At 45.4% G+C, this 27,673-nt stretch overlaps 1 protein-coding gene across 8 annotated transcripts in view; it reads left to right on the top strand.

Annotated features, from left to right (window-relative positions):
- Nucleotides 1–27,673, top strand: part of LOC8052141 (paired box protein Pax-5) — a 220,945-nt gene that overhangs the window by 118,513 nt on the left and 74,759 nt on the right. Inside the window, exon 1 of one of the 8 annotated variants that reach the window (XM_042292456.1) lies at nucleotides 11,904–12,230. The exons of 6 other annotated variants lie outside the window; for them this stretch is intronic. In XM_042292456.1, the coding sequence (XP_042148390.1) occupies nucleotides 12,176–12,230 (55 nt within the window). In that variant the 5' untranslated portion in view covers nucleotides 11,904–12,175. Of the gene's footprint in view, nucleotides 1–11,903; nucleotides 12,231–13,081; nucleotides 13,569–27,673 lie in introns of those variants that run through there. One more of the 8 variants, XM_042292455.1, reaches the window with a different exon arrangement.

Here is a 27,673-nt window from a genome sequence, read left to right as displayed (position 1 = left end):
TAAAATGCTCGTTGACAGCTCTCGACGGCATGTGCGCGCTCTTACAGTGAGAGAAATAAAAAATAAATATATATATATATTTTTTTTAATGCCCGAAACCTCCAATAAATATTGTAAAAGGGGGGCACGGGAGAGGGAGCGGCTTAAGTGAAATCCGAGGAACTTGTCGCGAGTTATTGTGTGTGTGTGTGTGTTCTTTATTTTTTTATGTCGCGTGGAAAATTCTGTTTGCTCTTTGATTTCCATTAAAATCTAAATGGCTTTTTTATGTTTGTAAAGGAGCCTAGCTTATTTATCAAAACGATAACATTCTGCCCATAAATGAACATTTAGAAAACAGTGAATAGGATACATAGACTAGATAAACTTTGGTATACACACTGTTGAGAGACAGAAAAAATAAATAAACCAAATAGTATTTGTTAGTCACTTGACTATTCAGCGAGTGTCTTATTAACGCAACGTTCGCAAATTTTTTACGTTCCTCTGCCAAGAGTTAACTTCCTGAGTTTTCACGAAACTTTACAGCACCTTGGCACACAAAGTAGACAAAATAAAACACATATAAAACAACATTTCTGTTTTCACTATTCGAAAGGGTCAATTAAGGAAACTTAACCCCCCGTTTTCGTTTATTTTTACGTCTAACTTGACGTTTGACTTATTTTTGCTAAGTTGAAAATTCTCGCAACAGATTACATTCCATAATGTTACTTATACTGCGGCACGCGAAATAGTAAAGCAACTGTACTTCGCTTATACCTTAAGTCCATACGGAGACGACGCTACGTGCTCATCGGACCAGTCAGTCAGCGTCAAAAGGGTACCATTAGAGCCACTAAATGAGCTGCGCTTACAGTACCGGCACTCCGTTCCTCGACATTGTTGCGGGCGCCGCCATTTTAGTGCTTGTGCATAGCACACGAAACTGCCGATCGTCATGATTCAAAAGTGCGACTTCCTCAGCATTCGATTCGGTGTTGGGAACTCATGTAATATGTTATTTTACTTTGTCGCGACTTCTTTAAACATTTGTGGAGGGCGGAAAAGCGTTTCTTGTGATTTCAGATAAAGCTTCAGATAACTGGCAACCATGATTTTAAGACACAATATGGCCAAGTGTCGTTACTCTGAAGCGTAGCTTATTTAGTGGCACTAGGCACCATCATGGTGCTCGTCGTGTTTCTTTACGTGTTTTATCATTGCTGAGCCAACCATAAACAAAAAAAGGCCCAGTGACTTGCGCTTTTGCCGCTGCTTGGTTGGTCCCACTAGCTCGTAGCGTCGGCAGCGTATGGACTTAAGCTGAAACTAAGTATAGTTATAATTCTGAGGGTCTTCCTATCTTTAGCGGCCAGGGATGGGCAGTATTTCAAATACAAGTATTTGAAATACGTATTTCAAATACTTTGTGTATTTTGCATTTGTATTTAATTACAAATTGGGTAATGTATCTGTCGGGTGTGTTTAAATACTAAAACATGGGTATTTCAAATACAATTGTAATTAAATACAGTTTTGTGGGCAAAATACATCCCCCAAATTTATTGTCACTGTCCAGAGCAGGAAGAAAACTGCGTTCTGCACCGAATGCAGTGTCTCTCAATCAAGCACAAGCGTTTAGTGACTTTGTGATTACGGTGCTAGCCCAGGGCAAGAATAGTGACGAAATCGACGTTCATAGGCAGACTGGCTAAATAAGTGCCTGCGACAACTTGCTATGCTTTCCAGCCTGATTTCCGTCCATATTTTTGCCTGGAACATTCTAAATGCGCGGGTCGTCCTGATTTTCGCGACTGGTGCGAGTTTCAACAATAAAAAATTCTCTAGCTAATGCTGCGCGTCTTGGTCGTCTCAGTTCTTTGTTGGTCTATACCAAAATGTAATCGACAAAAAAAGCTGCTTGAAGCTCTGTACTTTTATCACCTATTACGTCCAAGCTGATTACATTTTTTTTGTGATTATATTTCTATTACGTTACTAGAGCCTCCCACACTAACTCTCGACCTAACTCTCGAGTGTGCGATGTGAAATCAAAATGAGATACCCAGAAGCCCGTTGCAGGTGCCCTGATGTCGCTGACGCAAATTTTGAGGTATGTATTTGGAAAAGTATTTGGAGGGAGACCAAATACATTTGGTTGTATTTGTATCTTGTACTTAAATGCTTTTTTGGAAATGTAATTAGATTTGTACTTAAATACATTTTTGACGAAGTATTTTGTATTTGTATTTCAATACATATTTGCATGTATTTTGCCCATCCCTGTTTAGCGGAAACTTAAAAAGACTCAGGTGGGTTTTTTTGTTTTTTTTCGAAATTTTCAACTAAGAGAAGCACCTTAAGAGTACGCAAAAGCTTATTTCCATTGCGCTGTCATGTGAGGCAAGGATTTATAATTTTTAAATAAGCAACTGTAAAACTGACAAAAAATGAAGGCTCGAGTTTTTAAGAGATTAAATGTCAATAGAGGGCTTCAAAAATGTGTAGGAGCGCTGATAAGATACTCCAAAGGTGACAGACGGCTCAGTATCAAACTACGAATGCAGAATTGTCGATCGCCCAAAACAGCGCGTCGAAAAATGGCTTCATATTTGCGCGGAAAAAAATAGTGGGCATAAACAAAGCAAAAAAATGTACGCGAGTGAACCAGCTCGATCTCTTCTGTAATGAAAACCTTCCTTCGTTGCTTCCGCGTCTTTATTCCTAAAGATCTTCCCCCGCTCCCGAACAATTCATTCTTTGCCAGCAGATTACTTTCCAGCGGAATGTCGATGCATACTTGAGAGATTCTTGTCTGCATTCAAGTGCCGACCGCTTGCTTTGAAATCATCTTCGATGAAACTTTCGCACTTGCAAGGTTCATCTCGAATTTCTTCTGTTTAGTTATTTTCTTAAATAACAAAATGTCGCTTTCTTTGGGCGTACCCATTCCTGGCTATAGCGAACGGAAAAACCCCATAATTTCTGAGTATACACTGTTATCAATACAATCCTTTCTTTGCATCTCGTGTCAGTCTGAAAATGTAGGGGGCGCTTACATTTTCCTGGAATCTGCACCCCTGCCCGTTTCGATCTGGATGAACGTCGTGCCGGCGTGCGTTCGTGTATCACTACTGCGTGGTGCACGTTAAAGACCCCAAGCTAGCAGTCGTACTGCGCTGGCTAAATTGCTTATCTACAGTGAGTAACAATGTCGCCATCTTCTGGCAGACTAAACTCCTGCTGTATAAACAACAAACGACTAATTTGTTTGTTTTGCGCCTTGAATGATGGACTCTGTCTTCACGTTTAAATTAGATTTGTAAAAAGGTGTTTCAGTCGTCCAAAAATGTCGAAAGAGCGGACTCATCCGTGCTGGTGAACACGTAAACATGTTTGAAAACCGTATTTTTCTTTCACATTATAACTTAAGATTCGCTGCAACGGAGTTTCATCCGTTGGCTTTCCACTGACCTTCGTGAAATGCGGTTGGTATCACGTTGCAAGATCAAAGTGATCACAGACAACTATGGCTGTAATATGTGCATGCACATCTATAAAAACAATATAATAGAAGCCGCCATCTTATCATTTGCGTACTCGTAGTCGCAGAATATACGTATCTATACTTAAGACCTGTAAACTTAATATTGTTCACTCTACAGAATTCTCTTCTGCTTCCTACAGAAGGCGGGCAGCTAATCACTGGAAACAACGATAGAATCCTAGCCAATGGCGACGCTTAGAATACACTAAAAAAATAGGCACATGCATTATAAGTTTATGAAAATAATCCCCACACAAAGATAGATAGATATATTAGAATAGTATTCTAAATTGTGTCGTTCGCTTGGCTTCTTTTGTTCTTCACAGTAGTTTGATACCTGCGTGTTTTACTGGGAAGCAAACACACATGAGTCTTAAAAGTTTGGCCGTTTCCGGATGTTCCGAGATTGGAGAGTACTTAGCATCAAAATCAGGACATAGATCAGACAAAATGCTTTGCAGTCATGTACGTCTTTTCCAACATTTATGGACCCCAATTTCGCTTCTTTCGCTCAAAAGCCGTCACTAATACCACCGAGACGAAGCTAGAGAAAGAAAAAGAAAAAATGCCGGGGACAAAGCAACGATGCATCAATTATTAAAAAAAAAAAAAAAAAAAAAAAAAACGCTACGTCCCGTTTGCAGAAATCACAGCTATTAAAGTGTCACCGACTGCGGCGAGTCCCCGGCCAACGATTGTTTTTTTCTCGCGAAAGACAACGACCTTCCAGATGAAATCGGTGGACACGAAAATTACTAGACGCCGAGGAGTGTCGCAAAGGCGGCGTCGGCGGATGCCGAAAACAAAAGGGGGAGACACGCTACCATAAAGCTTAGAGTAGCACACGCGTTGAAAGGCTTATTTTTGTCAGCACCTTCTTTCGCGACAGTTCCCTACAACATCCGTATTCTCTTGGGAATAGCACAATAGATTGGTCGTGACGTTGACAGTAAGTAAACCGCAGCGTGCAAAAAACAAAATAATAATAATAATTGCCGGGGACAATCGCCACGGTTGTTGAGTTCGCCATAGCCTCTCATTTATAAAAGAAACGTTACCGAACGCGTTGCTTGACCCGACTGCTGAAACGGGTGTTTCCAAATCTTGGGCTAATTTTTTTTTTTAAGTCTAGAAACAATACAAGGTGTGCCGACGTCCGCCTATTTTTTCTAGACTGATCGCTCTTCATACCTTCCTCAATTCGCCGTAGCCAACTGGCTTTGCGATGTGAACGACAATGATATGGCGGGGAATAAGCCGCGTGTAATGTGGAAGTGGGAAACAGTCCGGACCGCTAATCACAATGTCTTCACGTCACTTGAGGCGGCTCAATTGTCTTGACGCCGAAAGTCGTGGCTTTTGATTTGTTGAGTTATACGCTTTGATTGCGACGCAAATGATCAAGAGTCCCGTAAGCTACGGGAATATGTTCTGCTACAAATTCTACAGCTTTAGCGGTATACATACCAAAGCGAGGCGGGCGTCTTTCATTGCGTCTTCGGTCGATCGGCAATCGAAAACAACAGTATAAATGCTATCATGACTTTGTATGTTATTTTCGAGAGAGCACCGATAACCACTCCTTGACGTAAGTTTACAATTTTGTACCAGGTTAACGCCACATTTAGGCCAGTGAGGGACTGATCTCTGGGACAAGTATTTATACACACGGAATCGCGAATGCTCTCTCACTCTACGGCATCCGATTCGTATCGGTATATTTTTTTTATCGTCATAACACTCCAGAAAGGCTCCTACATCATGCGCGGTTGACCCCTTCGCCTTTATAATAAATTACACCTACCTTTCTCTCTTTAATATTAAACCGGGTATGTTCCACCAAATGCCTCCATGGCCTTTCCGTCTTTTTTATTACTTCACTTGCTACTTCGGCCTTTCCATCCTATTACATGCATCGCAGTCGGTAATTCTGACCCTATTTAACTTATTAGGGACGTTTAGAAAACCTTATTCTGTGTACTGCACAACATGAGGGTTTAAAATATGCTTATAATCGCGCGCCCCGCGGTTACTGCGACAGCGATGCGCGCTCTTTGCTTCAAATGCACCAGTAGTGCGGTATGCGGGACAAGGTAACTGTGTGCTAAAACTCCATATTATCTCGCAATAGATAACACATGAATGTAATGTGTCAGCTAATAAGCCATATTGGTCTGGCAACAATAAGTACCGTCTCCGGCAGTATTAGCGATCCACCTGAAGCAATATTTCATAAGCTTTCTGGTGTACCCGTTTTTATTTTTATTCTTTATTCTGAGTTTTTTGGTAGAGTATCATGTTCAAATTCGTTTTGTGCCTACTGTCTAACAAGGATTGCAAAACCCAACCATCCGAGGTTATATCCACACTCCTGTCCGTTCCTACCTGGATCAGCAGCACATCGTATCAGCGTGCGGCCGTGTATCACTATGGTGTGATGCTCGTTGAAGACCGCAGGGTATAGGAGTGGTAGTGTATTAATTAATTCTTTTTTTTGCAGCAGAGACATTAGACCCCCGTTTGAGCGCACTATACACACAATACGAAAATTCTAACAATTAAAACCGAGCAATACGACCACTATCTTTCATAATTACCCCTTATTGTCAAGGATACGCAGGAAAGACATATCCCATCCAAAAGAGCTCACCATATATGCGTATGATTTACTGTTCGCATTACGGAGGGAAATGTTACGTGCGATGGTGGAGGGCAATACGTGACGTAAGATAAGGATCAATGGACACGTTGGTGTCCATTCATCATGGACACCAACGTGATTGAGACCTCGCTGGGGCAGCAATGGAGCTCGCCGCCAGATAACTTCTGAGATGAAGGTATACTTCATCTCACACTTTGTGTACAATTTAATCGAAAGCACGAGAGCAACGGCATGATTTTTTGTTGCCTAAAAGGCATCGGTCTAAACGAGCGTTCAAAATAACCACTCCCTCAAGTCACGCGCTCCAACACGTGCCTTTCACTTGCCCGGACTTGTGAGATGATAAAAGAGGCATTGGTGTATGAACGTCGCTGTCTCTTCAAAAAACGAAAAGTAGAATTTTGTTTTATTATTATCTTGACATTTAGATGGAATATGTCGTCCCTATTAGTCATCAAAAGCTGCATAAAATAAGAGACATATATATTAGTGTGCCATTCCTTTTTTATGGAGTTCCGAGAATCGGAAATATTACGTTAAAATCGTTCTCACGAGTCACCTAACGCCTCCGATTATAGTGCCACAAAAAAGAAACAAAAACGAATATTTTTCATTATGTTGTATCATCCTAGTCCCCCAAAGCAGAGTTCACATTTCAAACAAACAAAAGAACAACGTCGTAGCAAATCGACGGAAAGCTAAGCCAAGCCCTTTCAACCGTCTAGGCCCGGAAGAAGATGCCCATGCACAAACCCCTCAAACGCCCGCCGAATCTTAAAGAGGTCTCTTACGGGGACTACACGTTACCGAAAAGTAACCAAAAGCAGCGACGGGAGTAAAAAGATGGCACGAAAAAGTGATTTATCAGCCGCAGACTTTAGTGTCCCGTGATCTCGCGCATGCCACGCAGGGGGAAAATCCAGGTTGTCGCTTCCACGGCGTACCACGGCAGGAGCTGAGCAGTCCTCTCGCCGGAATCAAAGTGAAAGGGGAGAGGGGGCAGTGGGAAGGGCAACAGTTGGGGAAGCGACGAGGGAAGAAGGGATAGCTACAATAGAAGAGGTTTTGAGGCGAGAAAGAACCGCCGTCTCGCGATCGCCCATTTTCTCCAGTCGGCCCGGAACGAAGCCCCTTTGTCGGTCGCCACTTCATGGAGTGAGTGCGACCCGCATTGTCGACTGTCCCGCGGTCCGGAGCCCGGCCCTAACTCGGCGGCCCACAGGATACAAGTCAAAGCCGGCGGCGAACGCCACACCACGCAGGCCGGGGCGTATTCTTCGGCTGCGTGTTCAAAGACTGTCCCCCCTCGCGCGCGGAGGTTCACACACAAGCAGAGCCGCGACGCCCCGCTACAAAACACGAGGTGGTGTAGCACCGATGGCAGCGGTACCGCCGACGAGGGGGGGAAGGAGGGCCTCGAAGAAAAGGTGTAAGTGTTGTGATACACACTCGAGACGCTTTTATTGTTTGGCGCGTTCGTCCGTGGAAACTCTGCGGATCGACATCGGGAAAAGAACGGACCCCCAGAATTAAAAAAAAAAAAAGAAAATGAAGCAAAAGTAGAGGAACACGGAAGGACAAGGAAAAGAAAAACGGTTTCCGCGGCGGTGGTGGTGGTGGCGGCGGCGCGGCGACGACTGTACAAGTGGGGGTCGCAAGCTAGACGTAATTGTAGGTTTCAAAAAGAAAGTCAATGTTGAGGTCCATTGGATCGCAACTCAGGCTCGAGATGAGAGGGACACGGGGAGCCTGCCCGTTTTGTCCGGCTCTCAATACCCCCCCCCCCCCCCCCCCCCACCTAAAAGAAAAAAATGAAAATAAAAAAGAGGCCTGCTGCGACACCATCGCTTTATGGCTCGATGCCTATATAGTGCGCCAGAAGAGAGCGCGCGCAGCGGGTTCTGTTCGTCCCGTGTGTTGGTTGCTTGTCGCGTTTCTCAGAAACCAAGGGGTGTCCGCAGACAGTCTGTCTGGGGCTGTGTTCGTCTCGAGTGGCCGTGCACTGCGAACCGAGACGTGTTTTCTGTCGCCGCCATGCGACTCCCTGCTTCTTCATTCAGTGGGTAGCCGGGGCCTCTGTATAGAGTGGCGCATTCTTCCGACGGCTCGGTTGACTTTTCAGTTTGAACTGTCTGGCGGACGTTGAGAGGGCACAGTTCACGGCGTACGGCTTATGACAGTTCCTGCTCAAGCTCTAAATCGTCATTTTTCTTGACTTTTGATTTTTCTTCCATGAGAGCGACGTTACTTGCACACGTCTTTTCATAGCATAATTATTGCTGCGTGACGCACCTTAAATGCTTCAGTGCAATAGCTAGCTGCCACATTCACACTAGACGCCATTTCAAGGCAAATCAATTTGGCTCGGTTTGAACTTTTATACAAGGGGATTGAATTTCTCGGTAGTTATTCAAAGTACTAGTATTGGAGAGCATGCACACGCGTTGTATTAACGTTAGCGTTAAAGTTTCATTGTCCTCTGGCTTATATGACTAAATATATTCATGTTTGTGTAGTTTTTTTTTTTTTTTTTTTGTAATTTTTACATTTAACTTTATGACTGGGCTCTAAAATTAAGAATACACTTTAGTGTGACACTACTGTCCCGTTCAGTCCCAATGAGTCTGATATTTTATCGTTTTAAAAAGAAATAAATCGTAACTCAGTGTTTCAATAATAGGAATAAGTTACCAATACGTCATTATCCGCTGTCAAATACCCATAGAACTTCAGATTCTAAATTCGTGGTAAACGCAGGAATAACTACTCACGTGATCAAAGACGAATGACTTCTATCCCGTGCTACTCTGTATTCTAATAAAAGCTCAATTTCCGACGTTTGGCCACCTCTGCCCATTCTTCAAAAAGTATACACACGCAGAAAAGAAACAACAGGGATATAAGTACTCTTCCTTCCCTCCCCCCCCCCCCTTTTTCCGAAAGAAACAACGAAAACCTTATAAAACCCAAGGTAAAAAAAAAAATGATGGAAGAAAACGACATAAAAAATATATCGGGAGCATTTCGACCAACCTCCGAATATCGAAAAAAAATAATCAAACCACAAGAGAGGTCAGCTCCTGCACACCACAACGTAAAAAAAAAAACAAAAAAACAATATATATATATATATATATATATATATATATATATATATATATATATATATATATATATATATATATATATATATATATATATATATATGTATATATATATATATATATATATACATATATACAGAAAGAAACAAGTCCCACGAAATCAAAAGAGAAGCAGGGAAGAAAAGATGGAGCCCAAAGACAAAGCCCAGATCGGGAAACAGGCGACCGAAGGGACGATTGGGCCGCGCAGGAAGCGTAGCGTGAAATGGATCTGCCAGGATTGGCCGAGTCCCGCTACTGACCATTCATAATGACCATGACGATCCTCTGGCCCCGCTGCCAGGACCTGTATCAAAATACATGCCCAAAACAATGAGAAAACAGAACTGCCCCAAAGAATAAATAGCGCGCCACAGAAAAATTTCAGGACGTTCGTACTTTTCCTGCGTTCAGTGACCGGAAGAAAAAGTTCAGGATCAGCGATGTTTTATTTTTTTTTTTTTTAATTTTCTGTCTTTCATTGCGACGCCGTTATGAACAGAAGGACATTGGGTCGTATAATCTCGGGTCAGCTCAATGGTGGCGCCCTCTGGAGAATATGAAGACGTCCGTAGCATTCCTTTTGTTTCTGTCGTGGTGAGTCTGAGTTGAGGCTCTGGCTATATCTAGGACACACATTTAAGTGGTTGGGAAAGGCGGAAAAATTCGAACGTAGGCAGTTAAAAGGTTGAACTTTCGGCTCGTTATAGAGCGTATTTACGGGAAACCTAGCAAAAGTAACATGTCTCAAGGTTTAGATTATAAGAATACCGGTACCTTTTTCAATAAGCCGTTTACACCTATGGCCAAAAGCTGACGGCTAACGAAATTTTTAAAAAAAATCTTCTTACAAGTTTTTTTTTTTTTTAGCATCATAGAATTTTTCAATGGTGAAACAAAAACCTTCATTGGAGTTTTTTTTTTTATTATTCATTATTACAGATGCTATTGAAAGGTAAGAAAGCGCCTGTGCAGCGTCGGAAATGGAGGACCTGCGCTGTTGTAGCTGTACCCTATCCACCAGTGTCGGTCATTTCAATAAAAATTATATAGTTCTCCGTAAGTTCGCAATATCGGAGTACTTTCTAGTGTCCGCTCGTACGCCATGCGAAGGTCCTATGCTCAGCTTACCTTCAATTTTATTCAAAATTCGAGGACGGACGCCCAACCGAGGTACCACTGAATCCAATGCATTCGCGCTAAAAATACACGCAGCAGTTGTTTTTTGTTTTGGCCGTCAGCGACAACGCATTGCTTCAGTAAAGGCCGACTACTTTACGATAAAACAAAATATCAAATTATTATGCCTAAATTAGGACAACATAAAAACGATTTTATTTGTTTATGTTTTTTTTTTAGAAATATTAGGGAAATAATAGTTTTCAAGGAAACAAAGGACCAGCAACGGTCTAATTGCAACGGCAAGCTGGCTTCTCTGCTCAATTTCGTTGTTCTAGGCGAAGCGCTCCAACGGAGCAATGATCGGCCTCGATAGGTCGGGGAAAGAAAGCGACCTGGCAGGTTTTGGCTTCCATTTCCTTGTTGGGCAGACCTGATATGAAATCCATATTTCGGAGGATGATACTTATTTTTTATTACCAAATAAATAAAGAGTAGTTTTTTGTTGTTCTTATTTTTCTCACGAAGGCTCGAGTAGGGTGACAATATATCTGCTGCAAAAGCTGAGTCACCTACCAAGAGGTGCTTGAGTCTTTAGAAATTTATAGTTTCTATCATCAAGGGCCAATGAAACCATAAGTAGAAATTAAATTACTCCTCACCTGATTCCCATTATGTTGAAATACATGTGATGGCTTGAAACTACGTCACTATTGGTGAATAATTACTGAGATAAACCGGAACTATTCCCCCTTATACAGTACTCTATTCTTATTATAAAATTATAGAGACAGAAGATAGGCAAGTAATTCATCTGCTGTTTTTGGTAATCAATTGTCGCTTCAGGCGAGCCACTTCAATCGACTTTATTTGGGCTCGCATTATAAAGTAGCAAAGTGCAAGCTATGCCACTTTATAATATGAGCCAAGCAGCTCATATTTTATTGGTGTTAAAACCACCGGTCCCAAAGCAACCAGGAAACAGTCATACCACACCGCAGCACTCGCTTAATGACGGAGACAACTGACAACACCATGCGAGCATTTCCAGTACACGACTATTGCCACTAATGAATCTGACGATTTCCGAGCATAATATGATCGCTCCCTAGTAAGTAAGATTGCCTTTTATCGAGCCCTCGGTGTATACAAGAAGAAAACCCGAGCCCCCTAGCCGACTTTGCACGCCGGCAACGAAACAGCTCATGGGAAAAAGCGTCGGGCGCCGCCAGCCTCCTCGACGCGGTCGCTCGCAGCCGAGAGAACCCCGGGAGCCCGAACCCCGAGCCCAGCATCCCGCTCCCCAGCCTCCTCTCCCCCGGTTCCCCGATGGGCGGGTGGGCAGCCCGCCCTCCCATTGGCCCATGCAGCCGTGACGACACCCGCTGCGTCACGGGCGAGCGCCAATGAGCTTCCCGCGGGGCCCGTCCAGCGGTCCGGATGACTCCGTGATTGATTTTTGGCAAGATCGCGGGCGCGGGTTCCACGAGAGCGGCGGCTATTGGACCAATCCGATTACCCAGTTGCGGCAATTATGAGCGGGTCCCGGCGAGACCGTACTCGTCGCCCCTGCGTCGGCCTGTTGCGGCCGCCGACAACAGAGCGGCCCTGAACCGGGACGCGCCGCAGGCAGCAGCGCGAAGCATGCGGGCGACGAACGCCCCCAGAGCGCTCCACTGACGCGCCCGGGGCGGCAGCGCGGAGCCGTGACGGCGGCCCGACATGGACCTAACCACGGCCTACCGGTACAACGCCACCATGATGGAATACTATTCGTGTAAGCGTGAGTACATGCACGGAGCGGCGCCGCTGCCCGCTGTCATCGCCAGAGATGCGCCTGCGCGCTTGTGTGCTGTCGCTGGGGATCACGCCGCTCGCGACGGCGCTGCGCGCTCGGGTCTACGGCTTTCGCAAATGGTGCCGCTTTATTTTCGGGACCGGAGACTGGCTTCTCCTTGTTATTAGTGTAGAGAGTACGTTCAGGACAACCACGTGCACGTCCGTCAGCTGACTGTCAAGAGAGCGTACGAATCGTAACCCGCTAGACCGGACATGGTCGTCACGGCCAATGAGCGCAACCTCGGGGTTGAGACCGCTACTTTTTTTTTTTTTTTTTTTTTTATCTTACGTGTCACGTCTCGGCTTCTTCCCCTTTCACGTCTCCAGACTGTACCTCGAGGGGTGTGCGGTTCAGTGGCAAAAGGAGAGCGCGCGCTCTGCATGACCGACGACGTCCGCTCGATGCTTCGATTAAAAATTGAAGACGGTCGTCGGTCTCACCGCTTCCTTCGTCGTCGTCGACGAAGTGCCTTCCCCGCTTCCCTTTCTTTTCTTTTCTTTTTTTTTTCTCTCTCCCGGCGATTCTGTACCGGAACCAAACCAAAACATAATAATAATAATAAAAAAAAGAGCTGGAACAATTCAAAAAAGCATCGCGATAACATAAAATCACATACAAAGATACAGACGCGGGGCCCTGAAACGAAAGGCACACGCCGTGTTCCGAGCCGGTGTGCAGGAGGCTACGTGTCGCCGGTCCGTTCTGCCTTGTTAGCTGCACTTTTCGGGACCCTTAACTCGATTACGGCACGGCCAGCCCCCCCACCCCTCTTCCCCCGAACCGGCGGCGGCCACTACGAACCGCCTCCTCCCTCGAGGAAGCGACCGAGGTGCACTCCGCGGCGAAGGGACTCGGTCGCAGTCACGTCTCGCCGTGGCGCGCCGGAGCCAAGAGGCCTGGTTCCGCATAAAAATCCGCCGCCGCCGCCGACTTACCCTCGCTCCTCGAGCAGGCAGACACCCAGGGGGGGTCCGCACTCGGCGACTCGGGTTTCCTAACGTGGTTAAGTCCGCGGACCCGGGTCCGCCCGGTCGGTCGGTCGCGGGGCGCGCTCAGTTGGGCCTGCGACCGCGACCGGCTAAGACGCGGCCCCGCTATACACGACATTCGACGGACTTAAGTTGTCGCGGCATCCCGCTGTCGGTGCGAAGAATCGGGAGTGATATTGTTTTGGTTTCGTGTTTTTTTGGGGGAAGAGGAAGCCCTTCATGGATTTGTTGCCGCTGGCGTACTACAACTATCTCCTGGACGTCCGGCTCCGGCTCGCCAAGCTCGGTAGGGGAAACAGCGCCGGCTTGAACGGTACAGCTGGTGGCTTCTTTTCTGTGTTTATTTTTTTCTTCTTTTGTCTGGTTTGTCAACCCCTGTTTTGCGGACCGAGAGGATCCTGACGTCGAAAAAATTCTAATTAATTTTGTCAATTTTCTCCGCGTGTTTTTGAGCCCATACTTTCATAGCACCGCCTTTAGACCACCAGACACTCTGAAAATCTGACTAGTTCGAGAAAGCTGGCGAGTGAATCTGCCTTGAGAGCTTTGGTTTTTAGCCACTAGGGGCCGCTGATTTCGTGGAAGTCGCCAATGGTCACCGACAGGACGGAAACCGCAGGGAGGTCTTTCAGCTGTTCCGCCTCGAGCGCGAGCTCTACCTTCGATAACGTGCATCGGCGTATCGTGAATTTCGAACCTGCATGCACGCGCAGCAAAAGCACGACTGAAGGCTGCGAGCTCGCGCTGGAGGTCAGGCGTTCGAAAGAGACGTCCTGCCCTTCTCATTTCGTTGTTGATTATTTCTGGGTGCTGTTTAGAGCGCATGCTCAAAACGAGCTCAGATTATGAGGTTGCCGAGACCGGCAATCTTGATGGTGGGGAATGCACGTTACAAAGGAACCGTGGAAGCTCGGCATCAGCACGCGCTCAGCTGTCCCGCACAAGGCTATGGCCGCCAGGGAATACTTCGTATAGTGAAGAGCAGGACTATATTTTTCCATGAATAGACATATTTGTAGAGCATATAGATGACTTGCACGTGACGGTCGTCGAACCATACTTGTGGTCATTCTTACTTGTTCTTGTGGCGGTAAGCAAATTCCGTGGTGGGAAATCTACGCTGCAAAAGGTACGTCCTCTGCAGCATGACCACCCCAATGGACGCTGTTGTGACGTCAATACAAGACACGTATTGCTTCATCTAGAATAGTTCTCTTACTAGGCTAAAATTTCTTATTGTCCACGCTTATAATAAAAAACATAAAAAAACGCTCTGTTTAGTTCGGCACAGAACGTCAGCATCAACGCGTGTTATATAATATCTGTGTATGAGCGTCTTAACAGCCCTTTCTGTGGTCAGCTAGAACGTGTACCGTTTTCATTGACCTTTTCCGAATTGACCATCACGCTACTGACCTGATAAATTTTCTATTGGGCGATCTGCGTAAAATAAAACAAACTGAATAGTGTAGCGAAGTAAGAAGAGAAGAAGGAGATTCAGTGTCATTTGGGTATTTGCTTCCACCGTTAAATCCAGTTAATCCAAAGGTGCAAGCGAGCTGGACAAGAGTGGCAAAAATAATCCCCGGAGGAAGGGAACAAAGCAGACAAGGGGCAAACACAAATCTCCAAACAGAGCTAGGTGATTGATACGGGACCGAAAAAATTCGCCTCGTCCTGATATCAAACCAGGGACCTCTCTATTTCCAGTGGAGCGCTCTACCAACTGAGCTAACCAGGAGTTAGAGCTCAGAGAAACGGGGTTTATCAGCTGTCACCAGTTTAACATCATCAAGAACGAACGGCCTGCATTTTAAAGTTATGATTAATCGTAATTATCATAACTTTAAAATGAAGGCCGTTCATCCTTGTTGATGTTAGGCTGGTGGCCCCTGATAAAACACGCTTGGTTTACTGACATCTAACACCTGGTTAGCTCAGTTGATAGAGCGCTCCACCTGTAATGGAGAGGTCCCGGGTTCGATACCCGGACCAGGCGGATTTTTTCGGTCGCGCACCAATCAGTTAGCTCTGTTTGGAGATTTCTGTTTGTCCCTTGTTTCCTTTGTTCCCCTTCTCCAGAAATTGTTATTGTCACTGCTTCCACGGAACAAGAAACAGTTAGGCACAAAACAAGAATGTGAAGATTGAAAGAAAAAATGCTGGGTTCCTGATCCCTTATTATATTAAAAATTACAACTAAGCGCGCGTTTATAAGATGAGCCTGTTATTTTCAAATATGCAAAATTGTCAAACAATATTAGGGGCCAATTTCTAGATTGCCTCGAGTGAAAAATTATTTCCTTATTTTTTATATGCTTTACCACCCGCGAGCCCTCAATCTACAAAAGACTCGCATTTAGCCTCATGGAATTATGTCGTGACGCTAATTATGCCGCTTCATTAGATAAATTTTGACGTCAAGGTTAGAAATAAATAACCCAGAGTATAAACAGTTCGAATCATTGTAGTAACCTTCAGAAACGTATTGAAAATGTTCCCCTTCACGAAAAAGGTAAACGTTAATAGTGAGCTTCAGTATTGCGTGTACGGTCAAACGCAAGCATCGTGCGCTTGCGTTTGCGCCGAGTGTGTCACACTCCATGCGAGCGCGCGGGAGCACAAACTGCGTCTTAGATTAGCGCATGGCGACGACGCGCTAATCGCTTGAGCGCTGGAGCGTGACTCTGCCCTACAGATATACATATAACGCCTCAAGCTGGATAACGGGCTGCATTGGAGATATCTAGAGCATCGAAGGAAGGCCCCAGATCAAAAGGAAGATATGCAGTTTTAAAACACTTCTAAACAGTTCTGTTTGGATAAATAATATTCGAGCAATGGTTGCGTAAAGGACCCCGCCGTGAAGAAGGATGTATTACCAACTTTGTTTGAGGTGACGCGTCTATCGGCAAAAAGTGCGGAAAAGTGTCGCCTTGTGACAGCACTGTCACCCAATTACCTAACCGGCTGAAAGCGTGCACGTGGTTCATAGTTCTCCGGGGCATATGTGTCCCTCACTCACGTTTTCGCAGGAAGCACTCGCGAACATGCGGGTTGCTTGAATCCCCCAAAACGGGACACACACCCTCTCACGCTCCCGTAACAATTTTTGTACATCGTTCCTGTCTTCAGACGCATCTTACGCAACGACGTATTCTCCATTGGTCTAATCTAATTACGCCAGCAGCGGAAAGATCTGATTCAGACTTTTACAGCTGTTATTAATATTACTCCGCGCTATACTCATTTTTGAGAAACCCTTAGCCAAACCATAGTTATAAAGGAGCTGAACATGTCTGCTAACTGTCAGATCCAGAAAGTGTGGAGAGTCAGCGACTCGAAAGCAATTAGGTCCGTTCACGCTCGATTGGGTTCACACGTTCGGCAGCATGAGCGCGCGTCCCGGTCCGTCATGACACACCGCACGTCTCAAGTGTGGTTCACACTTCTGCGACCGATCGACTACGACCGACTCCGACAAAACCGTCTTTTTAAGCAGCTATACGACCACTATTGCTGCTGCGCGGCTCGTCGTAACGAGTCACAAACGGCTTTACACCGATCGTGTCGTTGTCGGTCGTAGTCGGTCGCAGAAGTAAGAGCCAGCCTTCACGGCCTAACGACGCGCTGACGGCCGGTAGCATGTTCAATGTTGCCATTCCCTTGTTCTGTCTACGGACGCCAATCCTAATATCTTGTTCTTCCATGACCTGGCGAGTGATGTCGTACTATATCAAATTCGCGTCCGGCTCAGTGCTTCTGAATTACAGTTCGGACTGCTAAAGTTATGAAGTGTTAGAGCACGACTTGCTCGGAAGGCTTTCTAGTACAAGTCGGGTTTTGATCGTATATAATTTGTTTTTTGTTGTGTTTCACTTTTACGACAAGTTCTTTATTTTAATTGAACAAATAGTTAGACAAAAATAAAGAGAGAGATAATATTAGTTTATTAGAAGATTACGGGTCAATGCCTCATTGACCTGTATCCTTCCAGTAAACTGGCAAAAATTTTATTGAATGAATAATTTGTTCTCGTCCTTGTTTTCCTCAGTTTTGCATCTCTCATGTTGCACAGGATAATGCACTGATGAAGCCTTTTTCTTAGTTCAAGTTAGTCTGAATTTTTTGTTATTTTTCATCGTTCCTCCACTTCCATTCCGATGTCAATATTGTCCATACGTCTGCGATTAACCCGATCGAAGCACGCTGCACTGATTACCCCGCAGACGTGCTTAGATATATCACATTGATACCAATTACAAGCCATTATGGTGATGACTAAGTAAGCTCTTTGCAAATATGCTCATATGTGCTTCGTTACCGAAGACATCGTGATTTTCTCAATTCTTACAGGTCAAGAGGGGTGAACTTGTAACAAGATAATAATCATTGCTGTATCGTAACAACATAACCCTAGTAATCTCATATTTCATTCAATTATGCAACATATAATTCCAGGAAATCTTGTTAATACTGTTAATTTTGCAGCACAACCTAACTGTTTGGACAAATGACGCACGCCGCATACTTGTTTATTTCTTTTACATTTGCTTCAAACAACTGGCCACGTGTTTCAAACCTCAATATTTATAATTATTTAATTCTAATATCGTGTTGTACACCTAAAAAGATGCGAGCGTCTGCGACGCTGAATACCGCTGATCTTTGACTATTCTCTAAAGAAAAACACACGTTTGAAGCAGATACGGCACAAAATTGATCGACAAAAAGATTTTTTATGTATAGCTAATAAAACACTGACACAGAAGTAGTTACATTCAACCTATTCATTAAACGTCATAACAACTCAAGGTTGTGTTTGCTGTACGTGTTGGTCCTGCTCACACAATATCTCTAAACCAATGGTCGACTTTAGAAGTCAGAAAAAATGTATTGAGTGTTCTTACTTTATATATGTTTACTCTGACAGTTGAGTATGTCGCTGAAAAATCTGTTCGAATTTCTCTTATAGGGCAAAAAGACGCACCACAGCAGTAAGGGGACATTACTCTCAGACCGCATACTATTGCAAAGCTCCTTTCCCCAAAGCATCCAACACATATGAAGGTGTGTTCGCTTTAATAAATAGCGGTCCCGAATCTCTTTCAAAAATAATTTACGGAACATAACTTCCACTACACATTAATCGAAGTATAAAATTACGAGCTCGCAAACACTAAAACGAGAAACGTAATTAACAAAAGTTATAGCAACTTGACACGGCGTGGAATAAAACCACGTTCCACTAGTTTCGTCCTAAACAAAACTGTTCTCGACAGCTCGGCCAGCTCGCCAAAAAAGGGCGTCGACTAATTCCCGACACACATCGATCACGTTCCCTCCGAAATAACCGCTCCATATTTACAACCGAACCGACGTGCTCGCTATGCAGGCAACTCCGACCAATCCACACCAGGCGGCTTTCTCTTCGCCCCTTTTCCGTTTGTCACCGGACACAAAATCATAGCGACTGACGCTCCTCGTGGAGCGCAATACCGCACAAAACCCACCACGAATACCTAAGCAGGAGAAAAAAAAAAAGAAATTAGACAATAAGTAACGACATCTAGCGACAAATCCGCGCGCTTCACTCGATCGCATACGTGCCTCGTCTGTAATGAAGCATGAATGCTCGGACCAGCCCACGGCTCGGCGGAAGAACAGCGGCTGGCCTCACGAGTCATCACGAACCACACATACATACAGACGCACGCGCAAAAAGGAAAGAGCTGCGAGCCGCTCCCGGCGGGTCCAGGCTCACGTGCAGACACCACCCTGGGGCCATTGTTTCGTCGAGCTCGAAGAGCGCTGCGCGGTAGACTCCCTCGAAAGGCCAACACCCTTGTGGCTCCCTCGTGGCCCCCCTCCGCGGTTCACCTTCGGGCCGGTCAGAGCGGATGGCGAACAGTATCGGATGGCTCGCGTGCTTCAAAAGCGATTAGTGGGGCGGATTGCGTGTCGACCGCGACTTGTTCGCTTTCTTTTTCTCTTTTTTCTTTTTTACGTTCGGGGGACTCAAAGCTGCAACGCGGATGTTGTGCAACGGTTTAAGGTTCTGCGCACATGTAACGGGCTGGTTTTCTTTCCTTCAAAACGGCAAAGTCCAACTGGATTTTTTTTTTTTTCGTTCGCGTAATTTATCCTTCATTTTCATGCTGAATATCTTCCGATTGTTTCTGTACTTTTCATTTTCTTTCTTCTTCTTATATATCTGTTACCTTCAATTAATCGTTTCTCCATTCCCTACAGCAATAATGTAATCAGCAATGAACTTCAATATGTAAGACAATCAGTGTTACACGGAACGGCGTTTCAAGGAACTAAGTTTCATGGAACGCGCGTTCCTTTTAGGAGAAACGGAGGAACGCCGCCGTTTCACTCATGCATCCGAGGAACTGGAACGGGAACTTGTAACGTTTTCAAAGGAAGCGGCAGGAAGAACAGCCTTCCTTTTTCTTTGTCTATATATGTGCAATTTTACCCCAATTTAGTGGGCATTAGGGCTTTTTATTATGGACTATTTCAACTTCCAACTTCAAGAAATATGGTGACGTCTCCGAGAGATAGTCGAAAACGAAGAACTGAACAAATGTAATCGGGGTGACACGACACGTAGTTCGATGTGCATATCCTCGCTTGCTGCCTTTTTTTTTTTTTTTTTGTTATTCACAGATTATCCGACACAATATATAATTAAAATACGAAAAATTGACGTTAATGTAACGCCACGTTTCAATCTTAGAAACATAACGGAAAAGTGTTTTTATCGAACCACTGGAACTTGGAACGGGAATTCGTTTCAAGATTAAGAAGGCAGGAGGAACGAGCTTTCGCTCTTGTTTCGAAGAAACGTGTACAACACTGAGGGAAAAAACATATTTTTCTTGATTTAACACGAAAACGAACCCGTATGACAGCTCATTCTTTATTGCCGAATAAATTTGACGTACTCCAGGCACAGCGATATCCGAAGCTGAGACTAAGAAAATCTGTTAAGCGACTCTATTATTTTTAGCTGTCGTTTATGCTTTTCTAAGCGGCTCATTATAATCATCCCGAGTTCATGTGATTTCAGAGCATGTACTCAACGGCATAGGAAGTATTACCTGGCGGTCATAGCCGTGTGCGCGACTGCTGAGCGCTTGCTGATGGCGAGCTTCCACAGTTCTTTTGCAACGTGCGTTCCACACCATCAAGATTGCCGGTCTTAGCAACCTATTAATGTGAGTTCGTTCTGAGCATGCGCTCTAAACAGCACGCACAGATATGGCGTCCAGTGAATACTCGTTATGCGTGTAGGAGGGCACAACTCGCTCATGAAACGTTAACTCTCAAATAATATACCCCAAAGCTTCAGTTCGACGTGCCGCACACTGACGTCGGACCGAAGGTACCAACTTTTACGAGCGGTTCATAGCCGAGTGGTACAACTTATTAAAATAGCTAATGTACGCGTTACGGCCTATAATATATATATATATATATATATTATTCAGGGTTTTCTTGACCTTACTGCAAAACCTCAGTACCTTTTTTTTTTTTTTTGCAGTCTTTGATTCGTGCTTTTCCTGTTTAACAAGTTATATCGCACCGTTATCAAGCCCCTCGTAAGCGTTGGGGCCGCCAGTTGGACGGCAGTGCGCTGTACGTCGGACTGAAGTTTTGGGGTGCATTATATAGGACAGATAAGTGTAAGGCTTCACCTTTCTTTTTTTTAGTGTTGTTTTACGTCTACCTAGATCAGTTGGGCTAACCTGACGCTGGGATTCGGTCTCCTTACAGCGCACTTCAGGTGTATGCGAGTCCTCTTAATTTGGTGAACTAGATAAGTCAGCAAACAAGAAAGGGGCGCTTAACGACTCCCAGGGAAGGCGACATTCAAGCCCTGCTGGCCACAATGTTATTCACATTTGTATCTATACTTGCCTCGCGTTTGTTGTAGGTCAGATGCAAGCGAACTAGGGCCACCCTATTTTAATTTATATCGTACTCAATGTTTCCTACGGTGGGTGCCTTATAGGAACTAAACTTCCCAAATGCAGAAATGTATCATCAAAAGAGGAATCTACAGGCTTTATACACTCCTAGGTCAACTTCGTTCGTCTCTCGTGTTTTAGTTTTATACTCGCCCCTCTGAATAGGTTACGTGTGCGATATGCATTTTGTTCAAGACTACATCTATACTTTTTATGTTACCACTCGCTCTCAATTGGTCAAATTCTGCCAAATATTTTTGTGAAAATTCGCACGGTCACATGGCTTCTCCTCATCACAACACTCACGCTTACGCGAGCACAAAGAATACTTTCGTACTGCGTTATGTATGTATCCTTTAGACTTCTCCTTCAATGGACGTCTTGTATATACACACTAAACGGTGTTACTATAGTGATGCGCACATTCCATCTGTTTTTTTCAACCTGGCAACGCTACCTGCATTTCTTTAATTTTTTTTTTTTTTTTCAATGAGCGCGAAAATATTTCATACCGGAAGGAAAGCAAAGCCGCAGAAACACCGAGGGCAATTTTTGATTCGCACCTGGTGTCGTCAAAGGGGGCCTACTCTCGCGACGTCAGCAGATGCAGAATCCAGAACCGGCAGCTCAACACTTATTTTCCCTGAGACTACCTTCGCAGACGACGAAGAACTTGCCACCGTTGTACAAGTCAGAGGCAGGGTTTTGAACGCAGCTTGGTTCTGCTCCTGTGGTCTCGGAAAGAGACCGGCGTTATCCGTGTGTCGCCGAGCGAAAAGTCGCTATTAATATGCGGTGAACCTCATAACGCGCTTCACCTCCATGAAGGGGTCTCGGGTTATTTAGCCCGCCACGCAAGAGCGCAGCTAGAAGTCCAGAAGCGGCGAGTCGACTTGCTGCGGGATACGCTCGGGCTGTGAGCGTGCCTTACACAAGAATGGCGCGCTGCATCACTTTGTGATGCATTCAGATTCGGGTGCGCCTAGCCCGTACAATTTGCTCTGACTAGTTCTCGACAGAACTTGCTTAACGAAACACAAATATGCATGCACGTGTTTTGCACAAACACGCTTTGCCAGTTTTTTCACTCTATCTTTAGAGCTGAAGAGCGGATAAGAAAACGGCTAATCTGTTCGATGCGCGAATGTGTGGCACCAAGGTGGTTATTAAATTGTAACATGAGAGACTAATTTGCATGCAAATCATTAGCAAAAACGCGTTGACGTTCTTTTTCGCAATAACAGTGTCTTGCAGTGTACGCGCTTTGAAATTAGGCGTCGCGTTCTTACGACAATATGAGTAATCGATTTTATTTATTTGTTACGTAATGTAAACATAAAAATATTTTATCTGAAGTTTTTTTTTAATTTAAAGTGTCTTAATAATTGAACGTAACTCCATGAATTTGATTATTTTTAAAGTATACGTATGACTTTACAATCAAAGAAAAAAAAAGATGTCAATAATTGCGTTTCCTTGCGTTCATTTAAACTTATTGCGAAATATAATGACACCTAAAATATTGTTTACATCTGTCATCTCTCGAACCGGGCAATACCTATCGTCACCTGACACTCGATTAAAGGATAAGGGCAAAAGGGCTCAGCTAAGGCGGCAATTGTTCTCGTAGTACAAGGACATTTAGCGGTTCTCTTTGCCACCGATGATTCCGACGTCATTAGTGTTAAAGAAATATTCTCCACCTCATTTTCGCTTCGTCCCCTTATGCCTTTTTTATATCTTTCTTTCCCAAGTTCTAACAAACAAACAAAAATCCTTTCCCTAATATAATGTCAACAAGAACAAGAGACACCATACCACAAACAACAGATGTGCTGCGTTCTTCTTTGGATAGTTTCCCGAGAGCTGGCGATGGAGCGAATAAACCGAAAGGCGACATGACGAAGGCATCATCATCATCAGGGTCAACTGAGTTCTTGCTCACGTTGTTAGCATTATATTATCAGTAATACAGTCGTATGCAGCTTAAGAATCGCAGGCGTGCCAATTCTCAATGATCCTATTTTCGCTCCGCAACCAATGAAATCGCGGTATTCTTTAATAAGAACAGCGAAGAAGCATTCACGAAGCGTGTAGATAATTAACGACGCCCTTCGTTTCGTAAGCTGTCAATGATTATAGCACAACACCTTCGCCGATGTACCTAATGTTCGGGTGTAGGTGTCGTTGCTTTTTGTATTACCGTAAAGCTTGACTACGGACGAACTCATCAATGTCTTGCTATGTTGTAAGGATATATTTAGCACCTTCACTGTGAATTTCCTTACCACCAGGCTCATTTACGCCCAAACTTTAAATCGCAGTTTATTTTTGTTGTTTTTTTATTCATTCAATCAAGATCGAGGCGCTCGTAAGAGCTTCAATAGAACATAGAGTTCAGCACTCAAAAATCGACTCGGAGCAGCCGACGAGAAGGTCGCTCAAGCGCTCAACGCTCGCATCTCGTCAACTAAAAAAGCTCTCGCACTATCGGCCACAGGAAATCTGCCAGGCTGGCCAAAAAAACAACACTCCATTAGTTACAACCGCTAGATCTGTCCGCATCGTACGCGGGTAACATCCTAAAGACGACACTCTCTCGAGCACGAACCTTAGACTCCGAGTCACTCTCAAAGATGAGCCGATATCCCGGCTCGCCCCCCAAAAAAGTCAAAAGCGCACCAGCCGTCTCTTCCAGCGTTACCGATAAGCATCGGAAGGAGCCCCCGGGCCAGCGGATCGGGTGGAAGGCCGACTCGTTCGCCGAGCCAAGCCCTAGGTCCGGAAATAAAACTCGACAAGGGGGTGGCCACTATACTCAGTCGACCGACGACGACGACGACGACGACGCACAAGCAAAGCGCCCCAACAGCAACCAACGCGCCGCAGTCCACGGTACACACAGAAGCCGCGGCCGCCTCGCATCATTACAATGAATGATTAGCGGTGCCCGACGTTCTTTCGCTCCGGGTGCCTCGCCGACGGGATTCTTGGCACGCCTCGGCGGATTCTTGGAGCTGCTGTGCTTCAGTTGCGAGCAGGCCCCGGCACCGCCGCCGTCGCCGTCGCTGCTGGTGCAGCAACGTGCCGCGTTCCCCGAGAGCACGACGTCGTCGTTTGAATGCGGGCGCTCGGAGTCGAGAAGAGAACGCGAGCGTGGCTGCTTATCTGGGCGTGACAGGCGGCGCAGACAGACGCCAGCGCCCGGGGCTGTCCACGCGTGCCCGCCCTCGACGAGACTTCGCTTCATCGCCCTTGTCGTGACAGATGCACGGGCCCCGCTTGGGGAACCCGGCTCCGTTATAACAGAAACGAAGAAGAAATAAATTTAAAAAAAGACGCGAGGGGAGGGTAGGGGGGGGGGGGGGGGACGCCACAGCTCTTGTTGTGACGCGAACGTGAGTTGTTGTCATCGTTTCCTTCTTCCCGAAGTTAAGTTAACTGTTAGCATTCTTTATTATGATTACACTTTCTTTTTTTTTTTTTAATTTCGAGTATAGGGTTATACTCTTGTCGATGGGCATTTCAAGGTCGTTTAGATCGGAGGGCCCAGTAATGGAATTTGTGTTCTGAGTGTGTTTCAAAACCGGCGAGTGTCAAGCGTACCGATCGATGTTAGGGTTTCGAGCTAATCTTCCGATTGCCCTGATTGACTAGCTTAATGTACTCGAATACTCGTCTGACGGTAGTATTACTTCGGGAAAACCGAGTGTTTAGATTATCCAGCGTTGATTGATTGTCGATCGCTTTGGTTGGGGTTACCGCGTAAATATGAGGTGTGTAAGGTCAGAGCTGTGACAAGATCATCCCCACCCCCTACCAAAGAAAACTGAAATTCCTCCCGACATACTAGAATGACTTCGTCTCACTTCGCTGTCTTCAGACTTCCCAGGAGTCGACACTTGTATTTAAGACAAGAGATCGGGGACACCCCTCCTCGTTCTCTTGTAGTGCCACGGCGTTTTGATACATCATAAAATAAGAGTCTATCGAAGATACATTCAACAATGCTAAATTTTGGTTAGTTCGCCCAAACTAACTGAATATATATTTACAACCAAATATACGCCCGTAGCACAGACCGGTGAGTCCAGAAGTTATCCTTCTCGCCTGCGTGCAAACATTCTCCCATGCAGAATGTTTTTCGGCATCAGTGTACGCGTGCATGAAAGGAAATGAACAAAGAATGGCTGTTATGTATCTTAGATTCAACCGCCCCCGCCCCTCCTCTGGTTAAAAAAATAAAAAGAAAAAAAGAGAGAAAACAATAACTAAATAAGAAAAATTTTAGCTAAATAGTAGAACTCCATGACCACCTGATATCACGCAGTGTAGAAGTTATTTTTAGGTTTTCAGTGATTGTGAACTGAGTTGTATTTCTATAATGACACCACAGATGCAATATAACTTCAAGATTGGGAATTTGTACGCACACTATTAATGCATCAAAGGAACGCAAACCAACCAACAAAAAGTACCACAAAAGCAAACAAGAAAAAAAATGAAACAAAAAAAAAAACATTGCTTTTTGACTACGTTTAGTGATCTTTATAAAGAGAAGCGATGGTCTCAGGAGATGCACTTGTGCGACAGGAGTCGGCGTTCACTCCATCTGACTTCGGTTCCCGTCGTGAGCGAGGAAGAGTGCGCCCAGGCTCTGAATTCCCAAAGCGGGACAAAACGGATTCTATCTTGAGAACACAGAATCCCCCTCAAGCCGGAGGAAAAGACGCCAAAGCGACTGAAAAATAGACCCGACCCCGAGCAGGTTTGAGCACAGGCAAGCATTGGGACGAGAAGCGGTGGATACCGCACACACGAGCGCCTTGCTTTGCCGAAGAACAAACCCGAGGATTTGTTGTTGCTATATCGACGCTATCGCGGAAAAAGAGGGGTGTCTTTTTCTGGAACCTATAGGATATTTGACCGCACGGAGGTCTCTCCAGTTCCCCCACCTATCTCCCTATCTCTTTCTCTTCTCCTGACCTCCTGCTCCTCCTTTCCGGCTTCCCGTCTACGTCCCCTGTACATAAAAAGTGCGAAGCATTATTAAATTTATTGTACCTCATGGGACACCTAACGTTTTTTGTTTGTTTTTTTACATTCAGTACATCTTCGGCAATGTTTCATTTTTCAAAATGTTTTTTTCTGTACCTTACCTTTTTCACTGCCTGAACAGCGTCATGTGGGTTTTTAAATAATGTCAATAAACACGAGCAAAACATCTCGGCGAGCTCCAAGTTACCGAAAATGACGAAAAAAAGAAAAAAACAACGACAACTGAGGACGACAACGCTAGACGAGGTCTCAGAAATAAGTGGGGAAACCAGAGGGACACTTCCACCGAAATCGACCATGTAGACAGTACCTTCTAAAGGGTCCCATTTTCTTAAACTCTCTCCTCTTTCCCCTTTACGCTGCCTATCTCTATACCGGACATCCCAGACTCCGATATGTCCTAACTGTCTGTACCCTTCCCCCACTTTCTGTCCCAAATTTGTCTCACGCGCTCGCACTCTCAGCAGTCAATGTCGCGCGAAGTGCAGTGTCCCCCACGGACCAAAAGCCAGAAAGGCAAGCGCAGCCGCTCTCGACACCCCAGCGATATATATACCGATGGTGTGGGGTGCCCTTCCGCCGGATCCTTCTTGCGGCCGTCCAGAAGTCACGAGGAGGCGGCGTGCAGCGGCAGGGCAGGCAGGCTTGTTCGGCTAATGAGGCTATTCTAAGCAGCCACGACGCCAGGGGAAAGCTGGGCTCTCCCGTTAATAAGCGGCCGCGCGACTCCGGCGCCTGTTCAGGTGGAACGAAACGTTACCGAGACCCTCGCTGACATGGCCCACCGCCGACGCCGCCGCCAGCCACCACGGGCCGCCGCCGCCGCCGAGACCAACTAGGGAGCCTAGATTTAAGAGAGGGACCAACTCACACCATGGAGTGCGTTTGCAATTTACAGGCGGATGCCTCCTGGGAAGACAGGCCGCAAATGTGCACGTGTTACGTTGTCGCGTGGCAAAGGGGAAACCAGGAGGAAAGCGCAAAGACATTTGCAGACGACCAACTCTTTCGTACCCTCGTCGCAGTTTGTATAGAGGTGTAAATCTCAGGTTTTGATCAGCGCCTTGGGCGACCACAATCGGATATTTTTTGGTCTCGTTTCCGCTGTGCGTCGCGTTACACCCTTTCGAACGCTCGCTTAGTGCCCAAGGGCAGACTCTGAGGGACGCTGGCAGGCGCTTGTTTTATCTTTATGTTTATGTTTTATGAATCGCGCATGATGGGACGCCGCTTCACGTCACGTTAAATAATTGCGTCCTCTCGAACGATAGCGAAAGCGCCTCTTTTGTGGTAGCGTACCGTGGGCGCTTCAGCCTCCCCTGGCCGAGAAAAATAGGCCTATTGCAAAAGCGGC

Source organism: Ixodes scapularis, unplaced genomic scaffold, assembly GCF_016920785.2.
Source record: "Ixodes scapularis isolate PalLabHiFi unplaced genomic scaffold, ASM1692078v2 PGA_scaffold3__209_contigs__length_174095766, whole genome shotgun sequence".
NCBI classification, from domain to species: Eukaryota; Metazoa; Arthropoda; class Arachnida; order Ixodida; family Ixodidae; genus Ixodes; species Ixodes scapularis.
Note: the sequence above shows the minus strand (reverse complement) of the source record. Positions and strands in the feature narration are given on the sequence as shown.